The 20,243-nt window shown below is 51.4% G+C and overlaps 2 protein-coding genes across 2 annotated transcripts; one reads left to right on the plus strand and one right to left on the minus strand.

Moving 5' to 3' along the window:
• Positions 1-4,935: 4,935 nt before the first annotated feature.
• Positions 4,936-8,403, plus strand: FTH1 (ferritin heavy chain 1). Its single transcript, XM_069016358.1, has 4 exons — positions 4,936-5,195; positions 6,570-6,716; positions 7,162-7,287; positions 8,075-8,403. Exons 1-4 carry the CDS (start codon positions 5,085-5,087, stop codon positions 8,231-8,233), a joined length of 543 nt encoding a protein of 180 aa, XP_068872459.1. The 5' UTR covers positions 4,936-5,084; the 3' UTR covers positions 8,234-8,403.
• A 54-nt stretch (positions 8,404-8,457) lies between these two features.
• On the minus strand, positions 8,458-16,594 carry LOC138111131 (bestrophin-1-like). Its single transcript, XM_069016359.1, has 9 exons — positions 16,048-16,594; positions 15,804-15,898; positions 15,018-15,251; positions 14,305-14,459; positions 13,530-13,607; positions 11,961-12,113; positions 11,437-11,517; positions 10,697-10,848; positions 8,458-10,415 (listed from the first exon to the last, which is right to left on the minus strand). Exons 1-9 carry the CDS (start codon positions 16,197-16,199, stop codon positions 9,236-9,238), a joined length of 2,280 nt encoding a protein of 759 aa, XP_068872460.1. The 5' UTR covers positions 16,200-16,594; the 3' UTR covers positions 8,458-9,235.
• Positions 16,595-20,243: the final 3,649 nt, after the last annotated feature.

Consider the following 20,243-nt stretch of genomic DNA (forward strand, 5'->3'; position numbering starts at 1 on the left):
TTCCACAAGCAGCACACAGAGGATTAGGCCCAACTTGAGCCCCTTGAGCAGCTTTTCAGTATTTTTACCTTGATGCCAAAGGCCTTAGTATGGCTTAGGAGGAAGTTACACCCAGCAGGAAAGGTGGACAGGGGTGTAGAACCTGTGGAGTTGTGGCTGCACCTCTGCATGAACCACAGGGGTGTTTTTTTCAGTGTCCCTTCACAGCACAGCACAGCACAGCAGGAACCAGCTTTTCCCAGAGAAACCTCTCCCTGTGCCTCACCTCTGCTGAGAACATCCCTCTACATCAATTTAATCCCTTCACTTCCTCTGAATAAGCCATGGAATGAGTTCCTGGAGAGACCTGCTCAGCAGTTTGGGGGTGCCCCTCCGCCCATCCTGCCCGACAGAGATCAGCCATGGGCCACTGCTTGTTTTTGTGGTGTTTTATCAGGCTGCTGCATGTCCTTTAACTGCCAGCTCCTTGTAAAAGCTTGTTTCTTCTCCTCATGCTTGAAAGCGTTTGCTGCTCGTCCCTTTTTGGGTGGCTGAGTATAAAAGCAGCCTCCTCTGGGAGGTTTAGTGTCTGCTCAAACTGCACTAAATCCAAGGAACACCTTTGTGCATCCTCACAAAATTACCTGATGGCCTCAGGGGGGGACAAACGTGTTTGTCTCTTTGATTACCAAGTAAAACCTCTTTAGAAAACAACATTTCACCCGTGCATCCAGAATTGAAGGCTGCCTGGTGATCCATGAGGGCTTGAACACTCACCAGTGTTTTCCAGGGGATTTCACGCTAGGAAGGAGGTGATTTTTGTGGTGTATTGAGAAATTTCCCCATACTTGTTGACGTAGATTGGTGGTCTATTTGCAATTTTTGTACAGTATTTGAAGAAAAAGTTCAATACAACAAAACAGGGGACAGGAACGATCCCCACCCCCTTGTTTTTAACACACTGTAAATCTGAGAGGGGGGGAAAAAAAGGGTGGATGGCACCATGGGAGGATCATGACAGTAGAGCAAATGTGGATTGTGGCCTGTGCTGGAATGTCAACATCAAACTTATTGTGGCTTTTGCAGCTTGGCAGATCTGTGTTGTGAAAGCTCCTGTCCGTGCATCGGGGGCACAGGCTGCCTTTGGAAGCGGGGCTGGAGCTTTCCCCTCACACATAATGGAGTCAGTCTGGAAATTAGTTTTAAAAAAGGGTGATGCATCCAAGTAGATTCACCAGATCCTGGTTGTGCCCATGCCGACAGAATTGCTGTGTTATTAACATTGTTCTTCCTCACTCTCTTGGCTCTAATTGTAGTTTTACAAGGCTTGTAAAAGAAATAAAAATAAATTGAAGAGTAATCTGGGCAAAGTAGAGAATTGCAATCTCCTACAGCATTTTGTTTAGACTGTGTGTAAAAATTCTCCAGAGAGAAAAAATCCTGCATCACAACTTAAAAAAAAGTTTGTCTGTCTAAAGAGGGTTTTGTATTCCTGGTCTACAAAATCGTGTAGTACAAACTCATACAGATTATTCTGTGTTTGGGACTTTTTTCCTGTATAAAAACAGCTTCGTGTTCAGTCTCCAAAGCAAATTTCCCGGCAGAACTCCAAACATCCTTTGTCTGTCTCCCTTTGGAGAGTGTTTCCAGGAACCAGCAGCTCTGTGTACCCCAGTCATTTGCATTCTGTGCTCTAAAGTACCCGGTGGAAACTTGTTGCCTAAATCAAAATGGAAAAATTCGGGCACCTAAAAGAAACAAACTGAAAAGTTTGCACCGAGTGTTTTGCCCAAGGAGCTACAAGAAGGAGTTTTCAGTTAAGTTCCCGGAGCAAGTGGAGCCCAGATGTTTCTAGTAAACAGCTTTCAAAACTCGCAGTTGAGACCAGTGTCAAATTTCCAGACACATGATCAACCTTGGAGCCAAGTTTAGAGTTGCTTTTGTGTTTACATAAAGCCTGGAAGCCGAATGACACTGAGGGTTGTGGATGGAGTGGAGGTTCTCCATAACAAATATTTGACTGAATGCAATTTCTCTTATTTACAGGACTTTGAGCTTTTTTTTTTGGGGGGGAGGGGGGGGGGCAAAAAAAGGTTACTGTATTTTTGTTGATTTTACATTTGAGGCATATTCAGCACTTTCTTGCTTACTGGAATTGGAACAGATGTTGATTTTTAACTGGATCTGTTATTATTCTGGCCATTGAACCAGCATGGCAAAATCAAGCATTTTAAAGCTAGAGGTGAACCATTTTTACATGTGAGAAATGAAATTTGTGCATTCCTGGGCATTCTGGCTCCCACTCTGCTCACACCAAGGCAGCCCTCTCGCTGAAGGTCTAACTGGATGCCTAAGCCACATGCCAAGGTTTTTCCTCAGGGACTGTATCAGCAAAAATCTGTCTCAGAATTTACTTTGGGCAAATATTGTCCAGCATTTGTTTAGGAGTCTGGTTGTCTGCCCATTTGGAAAGGTCATGCACCAGAAGGGCACAGGTAGAATCAGGATAAATGATATTAAAGTGGGACTAGGAGTCATGGAAACTTTCCCTTTGGGTGCATCTTGATCTCTGACCTAATAACCTTCTATATCATATGCAGACACTCACCAAAGAAGCTCTGATTATTTTTGCATGCTTAAAGCTCAGCTTTACTATCCCTAAATTGGCAGATTCTGGGGTCTGTGCCCTGTGTACAGCAGCTAAGCTGTAAACAACAAGAGAGCTTGCTCCATTGTTCCTGATGGGATATCATCCAACGGAAAACAGGGGTTGTCTTCAACAATTTGAAGCTTGTGTAGGCAGACAGTACACTGATTTTGCCTGTGGGCAGCATGAACATGAGTCTACTTCAGCCCAAGAAAGCAGCTGAGAGGGACATGAATTCAAAATCCACACAGGCCGCCACCGAGAGGATGGGGCAGGCCCCGGGCAGCTGGGAATGTTGGGGGATAATAAGGAACTAAAATAAGAGAAGAATTTCTTCCTAAACAGTATAAAGAATTTTTCCTAAAGAACTTTACAGTCATTCCTGGGAAGATGCCTGCTAAAAGCATCACCTTACTCAGGCTGGGCTTTCCATCAAGTGACATTCACATTTAGGAAGGAATCCTTCCCTGTGAGGGTGGGGTGGCCCTGGCACAGGGTGCCCAGAGAAGCTGTGGCTGCCCCTGGATCCCTGGAAGTGTCCAAGGCCAGGCTGGATGGGGCTTGGAGCAACCTGGGATGCTGAAAGGTGTCCCTGCCCCTGGAAGGAATTGGAATGAGATGATGTTTAAGGTCTCTTCCAACCCAGACAATTCAGGGATTTTATTTTAAATGGATAAAAGGAGGCCAGAACCGAGCCATGAGGAAACGACATGAAGTAAATTCGAAATTAAAACAGTAATTTGAGACAGGAAAGATCTGGGAATGGCTGAACCTAATCCCGTATGAGAGCAGAGTGGTGAATTCTTCACCTTGGTCACCAAGACATGACCCCCACGGCTGTGCAACCCTGTGTTTCCTCTGCTGCCCACGTAAATCTGCTGTCATCGAACACAATGTGCATTGTGCAACTCCAAAAAGCAGAATTTGGGACTTCCCTAATCCTACTGACATGCGATCACGGGTGACACAGACTGTCCGAGCTGCAGAGGAAATATTCCTATTGCAAACTTTGCAATTATGGAGCTTTGTTTGATGTTCCTGTTGTGAAGACACTCCACTGTGAACACGCTAATAAAGAAAAAAAAAAATTAAAAAAGAGTCTGCCCAGCAGCTACCACTTTTTTTTTTTTTTTTTTTTACATAAGCATTTATGTGGGAGGAGAACAGGAGATTTGAAATGTACCTGGCAGCCTGCTGAAGCATAGGGATGACCCACGTTATCTTACAGATCTTAATTACTTGTGATGGTTAACCGACAGGAGCAGCAGAAAACCCTGAAACAAAGGGAGGCCGAGGCTCCCTGTTCCCTCAGGGCATTTGGAGTGTCTGGAAAAGTGTTCTTGGTGCTGCCCTTTACCCACACACAGGCACTTGTACAGTCACGCGTGGGACATCCCACAGTGCCGGGAAGGGTCAAAGATCAGGTAAAAATGTGTACAAAGAACTGGTGAGAGGAAAAAAAAAATTAATCTGAGTTTACGGTCTCAAAACATACAGGAAAAAAAATATTTCGTCTGAGTTTACAGGCTCAGTACGTAGAGGAAAAATTATTTCTTCTCAGTTTACAGGCTCAGTAAATTGTATTTCTGATGGATTTCAGCAGGAACATTGGCTTGGGAAAACCAGGATTGAACATAGGCTTGGGAAAAACCGAGATTGGGGAGTTCAGTGCTATGGGATGATCTCAGTTTAAACAGTTTCTAGTCCCTTGTGATCTGGTTAAAACTTAAGAAAGCAGAAATGAAAAGACTGCAGAGCTTGTTGTAAACCCATGACTGAACTGCCTGACTGAAGAACCCGATGCTTATTGAAAATAAATGATGGCACACACTGAGCGACGGGGATAGCACTAAAACCAGCCGAAATAGTCATCTCATTACCAACAAGCTCAGTTTTTGACGTTTGGCCTTCTTTTTTTTTTTTTGGATTTGACTTGGATTTTAGCAACTTTTTATTCTCACGGAGAGGGCGGTCACGCATCGGCACAGACCGCCGGGGGCAGTCCCCGGAAGGGGGTGTAGTATGTAGGATGTCGGGCACGCTTTGGCGGCGGGCTCGGCAGAGTGCTTGAGGGGAAATGGCCGGATTTGGTGACTTCGGGGGGGATTTTCCAACACGGGCCATTCCCTGAGGGACGGCGCGCGGCGCGGCGCGGCGGGAAACGGGGGCGCGCGCGGGCCCGGCCCCCCGGCGGGCGTGGCCTGGGCGGGTGCTGAGTCACGCCGGGCCAGCAGAAGGGCGCCGGGATGCCCCGCCCCGCCGTGGGGGCGTGGCCTGGCGCGCGCCGGTATAAAAGGGACGTCGGCGGGCGGCTGGCCCTCAGAGCGCGTCAGCGGCGGAGCGAAGCGGGTTCCTGCGTCAACAGTGCTTGGACGGAACCGGCCGCGCTCGGGCCCGCTGCCCCCTCCATCACCACCGCCCGCACGGTCACCGCAACATCCACCGGAGCACCCCAGCCATGGCAGCGCCCCCCTCTCAGGTGCGCCAGAACTACCACCAGGACTGCGAGGCCGCCGTCAACCGCCAGATTAACCTGGAGCTCTACGCGTCCTACGTGTACCTCAGCATGGTGAGGGCCGCGGGGGCAGCGGGCGCGGAGGGGTGAGGGAAGGGTCCTGCGAGGGATAAAGGGGCTGCACGAGGGCCTGGCCCCGGCGGGGGGTTCCTGGGTGCCGGGCGGTGCCTGCGGGCCCAGCTCCTCCTCCTCCTTTTTCTCCACCTCCTCCTCCCCCCGCCGCTTCCAGGCCCGGCTGGGCCGTCCCCTGGGTATAGGTGAGGCCCTTTTATCTCGCCTGCTCCGCGGGCCCGCGGCCGTTGCCCTTGGCAGCCTCGTTATCAGCCCCGCTCAGCGCCTTGCCGGCGGCTCTGCCCTTGGGGCCGGGCTGGGTAGCGGGAGGTGCCGAACGAGGCGCTTGGCACCTTTCCCGCAGGAGTGCTCTCCTCCCAGCCGCGGGTTCTCCTCCAGGAATCGGTAGGAATCCACGGTTTCCTTGGGCCCTGTATTTACATGTCTTCTTTGGCCCGAGGCGCCCGTTTTAGCCGTCCCCTGACCTCTGTGCAGCAATCCTGGTGCTGTGGGCGCGCTGAGACGCTGAAACTTCCTAGTGACACTGTGCTGTGTTGTGGCACGAATTCTGCAGCTTTTTTTTTCTGTGTTAATTTGTTTTTGAGCCGTGTTTTGAGCTTGTGTGGGTGGGTGATAGTGGTACACAAGCACCAGTGTCTTGCCTTGAACCTCTAGGCCGCTGGTTTAAGAGCAGAGAATTCTGTAGAAAGTTGGTAAATAATTGGCAGTTGATGCAGAACTTTCCCTTGAATCGTGGTAATGGCTCTTACCAAGGAATAAACAAGCTGTGTGATGGCTTCTAAGTGCTTGTTACAGGGTTTTTTTGGCTTTCAGAAAAGTATTTGCTGTTGAATTCATATTTTAGTTCTATATATCTCTTGTATTTTAAATGTGACATTTTTTTCCCCCCCAGAAGTAGAAAGTGTATTCCTTAGTCTAATCCCTGGAAAGCCTAGGGAAGCAAGAGAGCTTTATTGCAGAAGTACCTGAAAGTTCTTGGCTTACCCTTACCTGGTGTTGCAAGGCATGACCCTGACTTGCAATGTGATCATTGTAAACAAGCTCGGGCAAACAAAGGGAAGGTTTCTCCTTGAAAAAGGCTTTTCAAGGCTGCCGTTTTGTGGTGCTCAAAAGAGGTGTCTGTGGGCCGTCAGGTTTTGGTGGTTTTTGTTTTGTTGGTATCTTCAGAGCTGAGCCAAGGACACAAACAGAATTTATTCGTGCCCTTGGTAGGGATACAGGTTAAAATTTAATCCTTGCTGGAAAAATTGAGTCATACTAAGGGGAGAGTTGTTCCACACTGCCTTGCTGGCCTGGGCTTGGACCACAGTCATCCTGAAGCGGGGGTTTTGAGCCTGTGAACTCTTTATTTTTCAGTCCTACTATTTTGACCGGGATGATGTGGCCCTGAAAAACTTTGCCAAGTACTTCCTGCATCAGTCCCACGAGGAGCGGGAGCACGCTGAGAAGCTGATGAAGCTGCAAAACCAGAGGGGCGGGCGCATCTTCCTGCAGGACATCAAGGTGAGCTGGGGGCTGTCCCCAGCTGGAAAGGGATGAATTTTCCTCTGGGTTCTCCACAGAAAGAGCAGCAGCTGACACTGGAGAGGCACAGTCATTTGAGATGTGTAGTAATTTGATGATTTGTGCTGGTTGACTAATAAAAAAGTACTTCTTGTGTAAGGAGAGGGTGCTGAGCCCTGGTTTGTTTGCTGTGGGTTGAGGGCAGAACCAGAAGACAACTGGTTCATCACCATCATTAAATTTACCAGTAGAAGTGCTCTCTGCTGTTTGGAGAAGTGGGACTTTGAGGGTTCACTCAGTTCTATTCCCAGGGTGCACTTCACGTTTTTGACCTTGCATAAGTGCCTAAACTTGGTCTAAACAGGCTTTGAGAGTGATCTAAAGGCTCCACCCGGCTGGTCTGTGGGTTCTTACAGAAAACATGTCCTGTGCTTTCCCCTTGCAGAAGCCAGACCGTGATGACTGGGAGAATGGCCTGACTGCCATGGAGTGTGCCCTGCACCTGGAGAAAAACGTGAACCAGTCACTGCTAGAACTGCACAAATTGGCGACCGAAAAGAACGACCCACACGTAAGTGCACACTGAGGATCAAAGTGGCTGTGCAAGGATGTCTCTTTTACTTGTGCGGGTTTAGGGCTGAGCTGTGTGTCCCTGATGCTGTTACAGGTGAAAAAAGGTGTGAACCAGGGGTGCAGCCCTCACAAAGCCCTTTGGTGGGGTTACTGCTGTCTTTCCAGGAGGATTTTTAAGGTGGCAGGGACCTGCTTTGTTCCCTCTGAAGTGTGTCTGTGAGCAGTCTCTATGGAGACTGTTTCTGAGGGCGTTGCGTTCCATCTTTTTAAGGCTTTTTGTCACAAGCCTTTTTTGCCACAAAATTCTGGAGTTGCTTTGGAATATTAAAAGCCCTGATGTTTCAGAACAGTGTTTGAAAACACAGGATTCTTTGTAGATGGAAGTTTTTGGCAAGGCTGGGTTGAGACTGCTTAGTATCAGGAAGAAATTATTATGTGTGAGAATCGAAGCACTCTTGGGACTGTCCTGCTTAAGTTAGAGGGACTTCTTAAAACAAAACCAGAGGTGTAAATCCTCACTGCTGTGAGTTTGCTGTGCAGTGGGGGAATCTAAATCTGTTCAGGAGCTTGGCTAATGCTTCCTGCAGTGAGGAGGAGGAGAGGCTTCCTGAGCTGCCTGGCTCTGCAGGGTTGTGGAGTGAGTGAGCCTGGCTTGCTTTGATCTTGCTCTGAAACAAAACTAGATGCTGCTTCCTCTCAGCTTGAAAATCCTGAATCCTCTCCTTTCCCTAGAGAGCCTCGGTAGCATTTCAGGCCTGAATTTAAACCTCTGGTCTCCCTTGCAGTTGTGTGACTTCATTGAGACCCATTACCTGGATGAGCAGGTGAAAGCCATCAAGGAGCTGGGTGACCATGTGACCAACCTGCGGAAGATGGGGGCCCCCAAATACGGCATGGCAGAGTATCTCTTCGACAAGCACACCCTCGGGGACTGTGACAGCTGAAGCCTTGCCAAGAGCCACGCTGTGGGTTTCAGTGGGACTCCTACTTACTGTCCAGCCGTGCATGCAGCTTCAGCCACCTAGATAAACAGTTCCATACTCTGTACCAAATATCCCCCTTTCTCTTCGTGTTTTATGTACTGCCCTCCAGCCAATAAAGTGACTTGGTTCCAGCTGGCTTTTCCTGTTGCGTTTGGAGGGAGAGCAGGCAGCTGTAGTGAAGGCAGTGGGAGGTCAATGTGTTGTGTGACATAGGGGATTTGCAGCTGCTGCTGAAGGCAGAAGTAGGAAAAGCTCTGGTTTCTTTAAATTCCTTGCAGGGAACTAAAATGAGGAAATGAAACCACGGTCCTGGGCTTGAGCCTTGCTTTTATTTTCTGAGGGTGGGCAGTAAAAATCAGCTGAGTGGTGTCTGCTGCCATCCTTCTTTCTCTGAGCACTGTCAAATCTGTGGCAGGGGGGATGTGGAATTTCAGAAGGAAGCAATGTGCTGGGCAGCTGCTGCAGCTGCCTGTGCTGGTAGGCCCTTGCCCTGCCTTACTCCAGTACTTTCCCAGTACTGGAAAACACCAGCCAGACAGGACTGGCAGAAGCACTGTGGGTCTGCATCACAAGTGATGGGACTTGCTTCAGTCCCTTACTTTTCCCTGGAGTATCTTGTTAGGAGTGCAAGTCCTGCCTGAGACTGGGAAGCTCAAGTTCTCATTCTTGCTGTGATGAGGAGGGGAAATATCTGCATCACCTGTGCTCCTGTTCTGGGCTACACCTGGCTGGTCAGGCTGGTACCTGCAATATTTAACACTCAAAGTCTTGTTCTTTTGCTACAGATTGGGTTTTTTTGTGCTTTTGTTCTTGTTGCAACAAGAGTTGTGCCTGCTGAGGCCAGGAGCAGCGTGTCCTTAGTGCTGGTTTTAGCCCAGGCCGGGCTCCAGCTGCATGTCCAGCACTTCTGTTTGGGTGAGTGCCAGGATAAGGCAGGTATCCCATGGATCCATGGGGTCCCCTTTAGCTGTACTGGTCCATCTGCTCCTCCCCTGGGCTTTCACTGGCCTCCAGGATCACCTCCATCAGCCCCACGTAGTCACCCTCGGCTAGGGAGATTCCAGAGTCGTTGGGGGATGGACTCTCTGCTCTTCTGGGCTCTTTTGGAGCTGGGGGGTTAGTGCTTCCATTCCCAGAGTCTCTCATGTTCCTGGAAACCTCTGGGTGCTGGTCTGGAGCACTGGCTGTATCTTCCAAACTCAGGCTGTGAGCCTCGGGACCCAGGTTCCCCTTGTGGGACCTTTCCAGCGCTGGAGAAGTGACTGGAGTGAAGGAGAAGCAGAGGGAGGCGCTGCCTCCGGGGGTTTTGTTGCTGGGGGTGTGAAAGGCACTGGAATGCTCTGAATTGGGAGTGGCAGAGGCTGTGCTCTCCAGGTTTAGCCAGGGTGGGTGTGAGGCTTTGGAGCTCTTCAGATTCTTGAAGCTGCCTTGTTTCTCATGCTCGGGGGACTCTGCCAGGAAGGGGAATTTTGGGCTGTTGGATGCTGTGGACCGTGCTCCTGGGCTTCCCGTGGTGGCAGCTTCCCTGGAGCTGCTCTTTCCTTCTTCTACTGTCACAGCCATGAAGTCAGGACCTCTGCTCCGCTCTGTGGGCCAAACAAAGGTTTCTCTTGCAGCAGAGCCCAGAGAGCTCTGACTCTTGTCCACGTCGCTGGCCCTGGAAGGGGAGGTGTTGACGATGACATCCCGAAGGGAAGTGGAGCACGCAGCGATGCTGGAGAGTGCCGGCGGCTTCTTGCGCCCTTGGCGGCGGGAAGGGAAAATCATGGGGATGGAGCTGATGGGCGTCTGTGGAGCGCTGTAGAACCCAGGCCTCTCATAGAAGGGGGTGGACATGAAGGCATCAAACTCCCTCAGTTTTCCCTCTTCGCTGTCCCACTGCTCCTGGGAGTCTCCCCTTGGCTGATTGATGCCGCAAGGGCTTCCGGACTTCCCCATGTCCTGGTAGGTATAATGGGAGAAGGGCGCCGCGGGATCTCCTCGCCGGCGCAGCAGGTTCATCCGGGAAGAGGACCTGGAGAAGCTCGGGGACTGGACACCCAGGAGGCGGCCCAGGTGTCCCAGCAAGGGAGTGGAGTGGTTGGCCTCCTCGTTCTCTTTAATCTGCTCCAGGGGCTGGAACTCCATCTCTTCCTTCTGCATGCTGGGAAAGGCAAAGCAGGCTGTTACGGCACACGGTGGGGGCGGGATCTGGAGAGGCTGGCAGCACTGGGAATGCTGCTGCCAGGGGCAAGCCTCTCCCTGTATTGCCATTAGCCCCCCAAAAGAGGGATGCTCATCCACAGGTGAGTGGGGGAAAGAGGTCAAATTTATCCTTTTCCAAGGAGGATGTTGGCTGTTGTGGACGAGCCTAAAAGCTCCTCAAGTGTAATGTCCTGCAGAAGACCCGATCCAGGTGTTGTCACACTTTGTCCCTGTGCTCACCTGATGTCAAAAGTGGAGCCTAGGAAGGATGGGCGCTTGTACTCGGCAGTGGCTGCGGTGTAGGGTGGCTGGGGATCGGGCTCGTTCCAGTACAGGTCCTTCTCCAGAATGGGTAAATCCTGGTGCATCTCATCCACTGCCATGAGGGAGACCTGTGGAGGACAGCAGGAATGTCACACGGGGTGAGCAGCTTTTTGGGTGCCTGTTATCCGGGGTACAAAGGAACACAGAGCTGGAGGAAGTGGTGCAGCACGGAACCCAGGCAAGTGGCTGGGGTTGCTGTGGTTTCCTGTCACTTGGGTTGTTTCTCATGCAGAGATTTGATAATTTGGAAGGAATATGGTGCTGAAGGAGACAGGAAAGCAACAGGTTCGCTAGGACAGAAGGGCTGGAGGTGTGGAGTTACTGCATGGCAGAAAGCAGATGAGGCAGTTTTAGATGGATGCAGGGTAGGAAACCCCAGGAGAGGCAGGAATCACGTGTCATTCAAAGGCAGCTGAGGCCTGAAACGAGCAGCCTGGATACATCCCATGTGCCAGAGCATGGACCGAAGCTGCAGTCGCCCTCTGTGTACAGAGATATGCCAGAAGCCCCACATTCCCTGGTGTGGATTGGGGGGGATCTCTCCCATCGCAGGCAGGGAGGTGGGGGCAGAGGTGTTGCAGGAGAACTTGGTCCCTGTCCTGCCTTGGTGTTCCTCTTCAGGTGAGGCTCACCTGGAGGACCTTCCCCCCCTTTACCTGCAGGTTCCTGTCGATGAGCCAGTTGGTTTCAAAGTCATCGTCGTCCTCCCCAAAAGGGTTGATGAGCTGCTCGGCCACCTGCATGTGGAGAGCACACAGCACAGGTCACCACTGTCATCCCTGCCCCCTTCCCTGCAGAGAGAAGTCAGGTGTGATGTCCCTTGAATTCCAAGCCATGTTTTCCCTCCCCAAAAGGGGGGTGGGTTAAAAGTGGAGGCATCCCAGGGGCTGGGAGACATTGGAATTTATAATAACTCCCTTGTGCTCACACAGCCCTCCTGCAACTTCAGGAGCTCCTTTTTTCCCCTCTAATCAGGCTCAAAGACTAGGAAAAAGTGCAGCTGGTGTCTAGAATGAGACACTGGGAAAATTAGAAAGTCCTGGCACTTCCCTCAGCCCCTCTTGGCTTACTGTTGTTGCCCATAGATCAAAGAACACAGCTGAGTTCCTGGTAAGCTCGCTCTGGGAAGAACCCTTGGCCGGGTCAGATTCCAGCTGCAGCCATGCTTTCTGGGACTTACCTTTAACCAGCCAGCGTAGAAGAAGAATTGCAAAAACGTAAAGACAGGCACGAAGAGATCCAGCTCATGGCCAGGATATGCTTTCTCTGGATCCAGGAATTGCCTCCCGATCAGACAGGCCAGGAAGAAGCTGTAAACAGCCACGGTCACCACCTGGGAAGGATGCCAAGGGACACACCAGGGCAGCGTGAGTTCCCAGCATCTCCCTGCAGTTCCACCCCACACAGCTCCAAAGGCAGGCTCTGTAGCCTCGGGAAGGCCCTGGATTCAGTTCTGACAGGCTTTTTGCAGGAGGTGCAGAAAGCTACAGGCATTCCCTTTTCCCTCCAGCTTTTATGTATGCTGGGTGCCATTCCATGCTGTCCCTGGAATGACGTCTGTGCAGGTGTCACAGGCCAGTGGCAGCAGCAAGCATGTGACATCCTGGATGAGCTGGAAGCTGTCTCATGGCTCAGTCCATGCTGGCAGAGTGCTTCCAAGTCTGGGAAGGGAACCCTGGCATTGCTATTTGCTCCTTCCTTCCTGCTCCTCATGCTGAGCTTTTATTAATATTTTCCTGCCTGTATTTCAGGCTGGGCTGAGCTTTGTACTTTTCCCTGTCACCACAGGACTGAGCTTCCCCTTTTCAAGTTAAAAGTAACCAAGGCTCTCACGTGGTCCCTTGATACAAACAAGGGGGTTCAAAACAGGAATACACTTTCCCAACGTGTTCCCCATTAACCTCTGGTGCTGCCAGAGGAGGAGCAGCAGCAGCCTCCTGTTTCACGGTGAAGGGCATCCCTGTTATCTGAGCAGCTGGATTGCAGGAGACAGAGGAGCAAGGTGTGGTGCCAAAGTGTCTGCCTGGGCTGGTAAACAGCTGAGTGCACGCCTGGCACAACCTTCCCGGGATCTTGCCCAGGATGTGATCCCTGCAAGGAGGTGCAGGGAGTTGGGTCTGTGTGTTCCTGTGTTTTCCACATGGATTTGTTACCCCTGGACAGAGGTTGTTTCTGGAGAGGTGGGTGTGTCTGAGTTAAGGAAAGGAGGCTGGGCTGGGTGTGTGCTGAGGTACCTACGGAAGAGAGATGACATATGCAGGTGGGGGTGAGGGATTCAAGAGTTATCCTGCATTTTCCATGGGTGGGGCAGATATGGAGCACTACAAAGACAGGCTGAGAGAGCTGGGGTTGTTCAGCCTGGAGATGAGAAGGTTTTGGGGAGGCTGTGGCCTTCCAATACCTTAAGGGAGCTTATGGAAAGGAGGGAGAGGGACTTTTTACACAGGCACATAGTGACAGCACAAGGAACAATGGTTTTAAACTGATAGAGGGCAGGCTTAGATTAGATATGAGGAAGGAATTCTTTACTAAGAGGGTGTGAAGCCCTGGCATAGGTTTTCCAGAGAAGATGTGGCTGCCCCATGCCTGGAAGTGTCCATGGACAGGGTTTGGAGCAGCCTGGTCTAGTGGAAGGTGTCCCTGGATGAGCTTTAAGCTCCCTTCCAACCCAAACCATTCCAGATGTGGGTGTCAATGGGGATGTGCACAGGCAGTGGTGGAACAATGAGTGTGGGGATTCCCTTCTCACCTGGGTGTAGACCAGGGGGATGCTGATCCAGTCGTATCCGTAGAGCCTCCCGCACTGGCTGCGCAGGGTGTTGAGCTCCTGCAGCAGGGAAAAGGGAATGGCATGTCAGGATAACTTCCCATCTCTTTGCTGGGGACATGGAGCCTCTCCAGCACCACTGTCCTCCATTGCTCCAGCCCTTTCCCTTCTGGTTACACCCCCTCTGGAAGCAGGGCTCAGTCTGAGCCTGGGAATTGCTCAGCCTGGAGGAATTCCCTTCCTAGCTCACTTCACAGCAGAGTTTCTCCTCGAAAAATGAGTGGCCAACAGGTGAAGCAAAGAATGCCCTCAGGAGCATCCATTTCTCTCTCCTGTCGATAGATAAGTATCCCAGAGGGAGAATTCTCTCTCTGTGGGCAGATGAATCCTGCTCCAGGCAACAGAAACCACATGACTTTCTCTGCACATGAATACCAAGAAGGATGAGCTGCTACAGAGCCTTTTTCTGTGCAGCTGGGCAGGGATTGTTGCCAGGTCTTGCCTGTGGAGCGTGGCCTGTTGCCCAAAACTATCTAAAGAGTTTTTAATAGCAAAGTTTTCTACAGGCCCTCAGTTGCTGAGGGTGTTTTTGACCTCTCCTAGTCTCTTCCAGATACATGCTTCCTTGTGGCTTTCCATTTGGATCCTAGAGCCCTCCACTGGCACTGGCTGTTCTGGAATGTGTCAAGGACCTGCTACACAGGTGCCTCCCATTCCCCAGGATCTCAAAGAGTTGCCTGTCCCCTCTGTCACTCACATTCAGGATGCCTTGGAGCAGCACGCTGTCCCGGATCCTCCCGTCATTCCTCGCCTTCACAGCCAGGTTGGAGAACCACACGCACGGGATCCAAAACTTGTTGTGGGGGGAATTCAAGCTCTCAAACTTCTTGTGCTCTTCTGGTGTCATGAGGCCTGGGTGGGAAAGAGCAGCAGGAGAGGGATGGACATAGAAGGCAGAAGGAACTGATCAGGTCTGAAATGAAAACATCTGAGTCTCGGGTGGTTGCCTTGGCTCTCCTTAAAAATCTCAGGAAAGACTCAGAACTTTGGGAGACATGTAGAAGGACAAGTTTCCTTGTTAAAACATTGAGTCACAGAGGTGGGATAATGGGATTTCACTTTGGATGTCTGCAGCACATCAAATCAGAGCCATCAGGGAGATAAAGCACTGCTGCAGGTGCAACTGCCTGGTGTTCATAGATGCTTGTTGAGAATGGGATAATTTGTGTCCCTGAAGTGCCTTTTCTTTTTAGGAAGCCAATGATATCACATCTCTGTGGCTTGCTAAGGGAAGCCAGACGCCTCGGGCAGACTGGGAACTGCTGCACCTTGAGGAGCACCTTCCAAGAGGATTCAGGGAGCTTGCGTCTCAAATCCCCACCTGTCCTGAGGGAGCAGCACCACCCCATTTCCAGAGAGCCTTTCCCAAGGCCCCCTGCCCCTAGAGGAGCAGCAAGGAGGAGGACTGACCTGCCCTCACGACGTGCTCCATGCTGGGGAAGCGCTTGTAGACGGCGGTGCTGACGGAGCGCAGGATCAGCACGCTGACCAGGTTGCTGTAGCGCATCAGGGTGCGGCGCAGGAGCCTCCCGTACTCGTCCTCCCCATCCACGTTGCAGGACACCAGGTTCATGATCCGGTCTGGCCACGGGATGCTCTCGTACTGGGCCCACCAGCGGGACACCACCAGGGCCACGTAGAAACCTAGAGGGGAGCTGAGAGAGTCAGGCATCTGGAAAGAGCTTCCTCCTCCCACTCCGTCTCCTCTCCTTCTTTTCTCTTCTCCTGCTCATACAGGGATGCCTGGAGGGGAATTCAGTCTTCTGTGCTAAAAGGAAGTCTGGATTTCATCCTCTGCTTCATAGAGTCAGAACAGTTTAGGTTGGAAGGGACCTTAAAGATCATCTTATTCCAAACCCCTGCTGTGGACAGGGACATCTTCCACTAGCCCAGGTTGCTCAGAGCTCCACCCAGCCTGGCCTTGAAAACTTACAGGGATGAAGCAGCCACAAGTTCCCTGGGCATATCTGGTGCCACTTGGAGCCTGCCCTCCTGGAACCCAGAATATGCAGTGCCAGCTGTGTGCTGAGGGACGCTCACAGATGTGACACGAAATATTCCACTTGAGGAGTTTTACAAAGGCAGAGGGGGAGGGATCTGCTCAGTGAATCCTGCCTGCCTGCAGAGCTCTACCAAACCAGGGAGAAGAAATGCTGTCCCATTCCCCTCCCTGCTGGATTCCAGACAGCTCCTTACCCAGCACGAAGGACACGGGGATTAGCTCGGCATAGCTGTTGCAGTACAGCGCCAGCTTCTCAAACATCAGCCTTTGGCTCTCGCTCAGGATCAGCCTAAAAGGGACAAACAGAAGCAGTTCTCCCTCTCCCTTCCCTCCTGTGAACAGAGTCTGGCAAGTGCCTGTCCAGCAGGATCCCTGCCCCAATCCCGTGCTTCTCCCATGTCCTGCTCCAGGCCAGGCCGTGGGTGTGAAGGTGCTCACCTGTAGACAAGGCTGATGGTGAAGTAGAGCGAGATGAAGATCAGGAACTCGGAGTAGAGCAGTTTGTAGATGCTGCCTTTCCATTGGAGCAGGAGCTGGGAGAAGGTGCCCAGGCGGGCATCAGCCACGCGGTTGGTGTAGGTCACTGTCATCACAGCTCCTGTGCAGGCACATGACAAGCAGGGCTTGGAGCTTGAGCAGGAGGAGGACACAGGGATGTCCCAAGTGTCCCACCAAGCAAGATGGAAAGGGAAAAGAAGGAATGGGCTGAGATCAAAAGCCAGGTAAGAAGAAGGCAGCAGCACACAGAGCCAGGAGGAAATTGATGGCAGGCAATTAATTTGATGAATTTGCCATCTTTTCCCTGTCCTTGAGCTGGTTATAGTGACTGAGGATGTATTTTCTGGTGAATCCCTTTGTTTTTAGTGTTTGATTGTCAGCATTCAAGTGGGGCTGGTTGGTTGGAGGGGACAGAGCCCAGGTGCCACCCCCTTCCACAGAACACTTGTGTAAGATTAATTTCAGGGTCACAAACTCCAAAGTTTATGCTTATCCCAGTAATTTTCTTAATATAGTTTTTGTTCCAAGTGTGTTTCTGTAAACCTACTTGCTGGGAAGCATTTTCCTGGAATACTGCTGGGAAAAAAAACCCAAACAAATCCAACCCAAAGGAAAGGAAAAACCTCAGAAAGATTTCTTGGGAGTGATCCAGATAAAGGCATCCCAGCAAGGATAGCTGTCTGCACTTTTCTGGTCCTAGTCCTGCAGGCAGAGCAGCCTTCCCTGTTGGAGATCTGTGGGATGGAGTTTGGCCAGGCTCACAGGGCCCAGATTCCAGCAGCTCCACCTCCCCTCTCCTTCAACCATATGTTGCACAATAAATCACAGTGGATGCAAAATAGGCATTGAGGCTCCTGAAATGCTCCCCAGACATGCAGCATCCCCATTTTACTTCTAGTCTAACTTGCAGAAATAATTCTTTATAATCAATTAATAATCAGACTCATATTTATATAAACCTGAATTTGTACCAAAAAAAAAAAATAACCCAACAAACAACAAGACACCAGTGTTAGCCGTGCCAGGCAGGTTGGTGAATGATTCCTTGGGGTAGAAATAATTATCCAAGGTGAAACTATTGGTATTTCTGATCCTAACATGTCAGCAGGCATTGCTATTTAACAGGGGTAATAATGTTAATGATTATGGGGCCTTGGGCCCTTCCCTGAATGATGGGGATGAAGAAGCACTTCAAGGGACAGTTCACACCCTGCAGCAGCTGAAGGCAGGTAAGTTTGTGCCCATGATCCTCATTTGTTTCTCATTTAAGCATCCCAGTGAAAGATTTACACTGAGGTGAGGACACCTCAGGTCCCAGTAAGCTGCTGCTGTGAAGAAAACCAGCAAAGTCTGGATTTTTGGCTATTTCAGCCAAACAGCATCTTTGTCCTGGGTTTGGCTTTTTGGTGCTGCTCCTCCTTTGGGTTTCCTTGTCATAACTCAGGTCCCTGAGTCCCCTCTTTAGGGTGACTCAGGGACCTGAGAGGAGCAGAGGTGTCCCTGTCCCCAGCTGCACAAATGCCCATTTCAATAAATCCTCGTGCCCATTCCATATGGATTTTTGGGCACAGGACTTGGAAGAGTGGGTTTTAACTGCCCCAGAGGTTGCATGCACGGGCTGTCCAGAAGAGAAAAGCACGCCCAAAACCCCATCCATTTTTGGGGCCTCTTACAGAAAGCTGCCTCTTTTCTCTGCACTTTGGGGCTCGAAAGCGCTCAGGGAGAATCCTCGTTGCGTAATTCAAATACAGATTCACTTTTTTACCAAAGAAGGAAAACTCCAGCTCTTGTCCATGTAAATAATGGATGTCGCCCACCTCTACTCCGTTCTGCTCCCGTGTGGGATATGGGGCTTTTCCCAGTGCTTTTCCCTCCAGCCCTGAATGGTTAAGGCACCTCCCTGCCCACCTGCCAGCCTGTGATGGGCTGCCCTGGGATGTCACTGGGCAGCTGGCACGTTCTATTTGTGGCTGAGGTCCCTGGTGGGAGGTGACTCACCGGCACACCGGAGTTGGGATGGGCAGGAAGAGCCCACCCAGGGAGCTGCTGCCTGCCACTGCCTGCATCCCCCTGCTTGTCCCTCTGGACTAACCAACACACCTGGAAGTCGACTGACCTGGAATTCAGTTGTGGGAGCCCACAGCAAGCAGGATTCTGGGACATCAGGTGCATCACCCACCACAAACAGACCCGAGCAGGTATCGCAGAGATGGACAACGAGCAGACAAAGCAGAGGGATGGAGCCAGAGGAGGTCACAGATAGGCAGGAAGATGGATCTCTGCAGGAGAGAGCGATCCTCCTGCTGCTGTTAGGAGGACCAGATACTCACAGTCATGGGCTCCTGAGCTGTGCTGGAGGCTGGGGACGTTTGGTCCCGCACGTGTCCCTGCTGGGTCCTTTGTGGCCCGGGCCACCGCCTGCCTCCTCGTGCCCCCTTGGCTCATGGGGGGATTGGACCTGCCCCACACGGTGTGCTAAGGAGCCTGAGACCCACTTGGGAGCTGCAGCCGGTCACTTGATGCCGTAATCCCTCCTCATTACAAAAGAGACTCTGTTGTCTTTTGCCCTGTTCCCTCCTAATCTTCTGAGTAAGCCCTGCGTGTTTATAGAGGCAGCCGGAGGAGGGGGAGGCAGGGCTGGCTGCTCCGCTGCTGCTAACTCCTGGCACAGCCATGGTGGCTGCCAGAAGAGAGGCATTTTTCCTCTAATTCTTTCCTGTTTGGTCCCTCTCTCCGTGTCACAGTCTTACAGGAACCCCAGGAGATTATGCAGGGCTGGAATTTTCCACCAAGGCTGTAAAACGTGGTGTGCTTGGGGGCTGCCCTCTCTTCCCTAGGTCAGTGAAACACCTGGTCCATGCTCTGCCTGGCTCTCACAGGATGTTTCCCCGTCATCCCTTGATGTCCCTGGATGAGTTTGCCACCTCTTCCAGCTGTGGTTTGCGTGCTGGGGATTTCCCCTCTGCCACTGGCTCTTCGAGACTTTCCATCTGTTTGCTTTCTTTTCCTCTTGCTTCTCCAGCAGTGCTTGGGGGTTGTCAGTGCCCTTTCCTGTGTGACATCCTGGGAAGCACTGGTCCTTGCCTTGCCCTCAAACTTCACCAAGCCAGACAACTCCTTCCCTCTGTCTTTCCAGGGTCCTCAGTCCCTTTTCTGCTCCCAAGCCATCCTTCCCAATTGTGACCATCCTTCCCTTCCACCACCTCCTCAATGCCTCTGGTCAGGTCTTTATTAGGACATTCCCCATCCATGAGGCTCTGAATCAAAATCTTTTCTTACTGAAGTGGTCTTCCATCGTTTAGGCAACTGTGGACACTGTGGAGAGGGAGCACAGGTCTGCTCCCTGCAGGTAAGAGCAGCTGGAGACCCAGGCTCCTGTAATAACCAACTTTCTCTTGTGCTTTGTCTTTGACACTTATGTAACATCAGCGGTTGGGATCGATTTGTCCCAGCTGTAGTTTTCTTCCTGTGGTTGATCCTAGACAAGGGGAGGGGGTTGTTTCACTGCTTCTTTGGAGCAGGTGCTGCCTGGCATCTGCCTGATGGGGGATTTCTGGTACAGTCCTAGGAATTGCTGCCAGTGGCAGGGAGATCATAGCTTAAAACGTGGGATTCAGTGCTCTGTGAAGGGGGATGAGAGCAGGGGATCCCTTTCTGAAGGGAATGTGGTCCAGTCCCAGGGATGGAATTGGTGAACAGGCAGGCTGAGACAGATCTTGAGGGTCTCAGTGCCTGAACCCTCATCCCCACACAGCAGGGAGACAAAAATGCTTCAGGTGAGACATTTGCTGGAGCTGTTGGGAGCAGTTTGGGTGCTCCTGGGGACGTGGAGCAACAACCCCCGAGTGTCCTGCTGTTTGTGGAAGGATGTGCTGACATCTGGGGGCCTCTGCTGCCCTCCTCTGAGAGCAGCTCTGCTGGCAGCTCGAGTGTTCCACAGCTGCCCTTGGGACAGCAGGAAATATGCGTGGAATTTAATATTAAAGTAAATAACTGAGGGGCTACTAGCGTGGCAGTGCTGCTTGGATCCCTTTCCACATCCCCTGTGGCCTCAGACCCAGAGGAAGAGGATGGTCTGAAAGTCTGCCTTGCTCAGCAGAGCAGGAAGCAAAGAGGTGCTGACATCCATCCTCAGC

This window comes from Aphelocoma coerulescens, chromosome 5, assembly GCF_041296385.1.
Source record: "Aphelocoma coerulescens isolate FSJ_1873_10779 chromosome 5, UR_Acoe_1.0, whole genome shotgun sequence".
NCBI classification, from domain to species: Eukaryota; Metazoa; Chordata; class Aves; order Passeriformes; family Corvidae; genus Aphelocoma; species Aphelocoma coerulescens.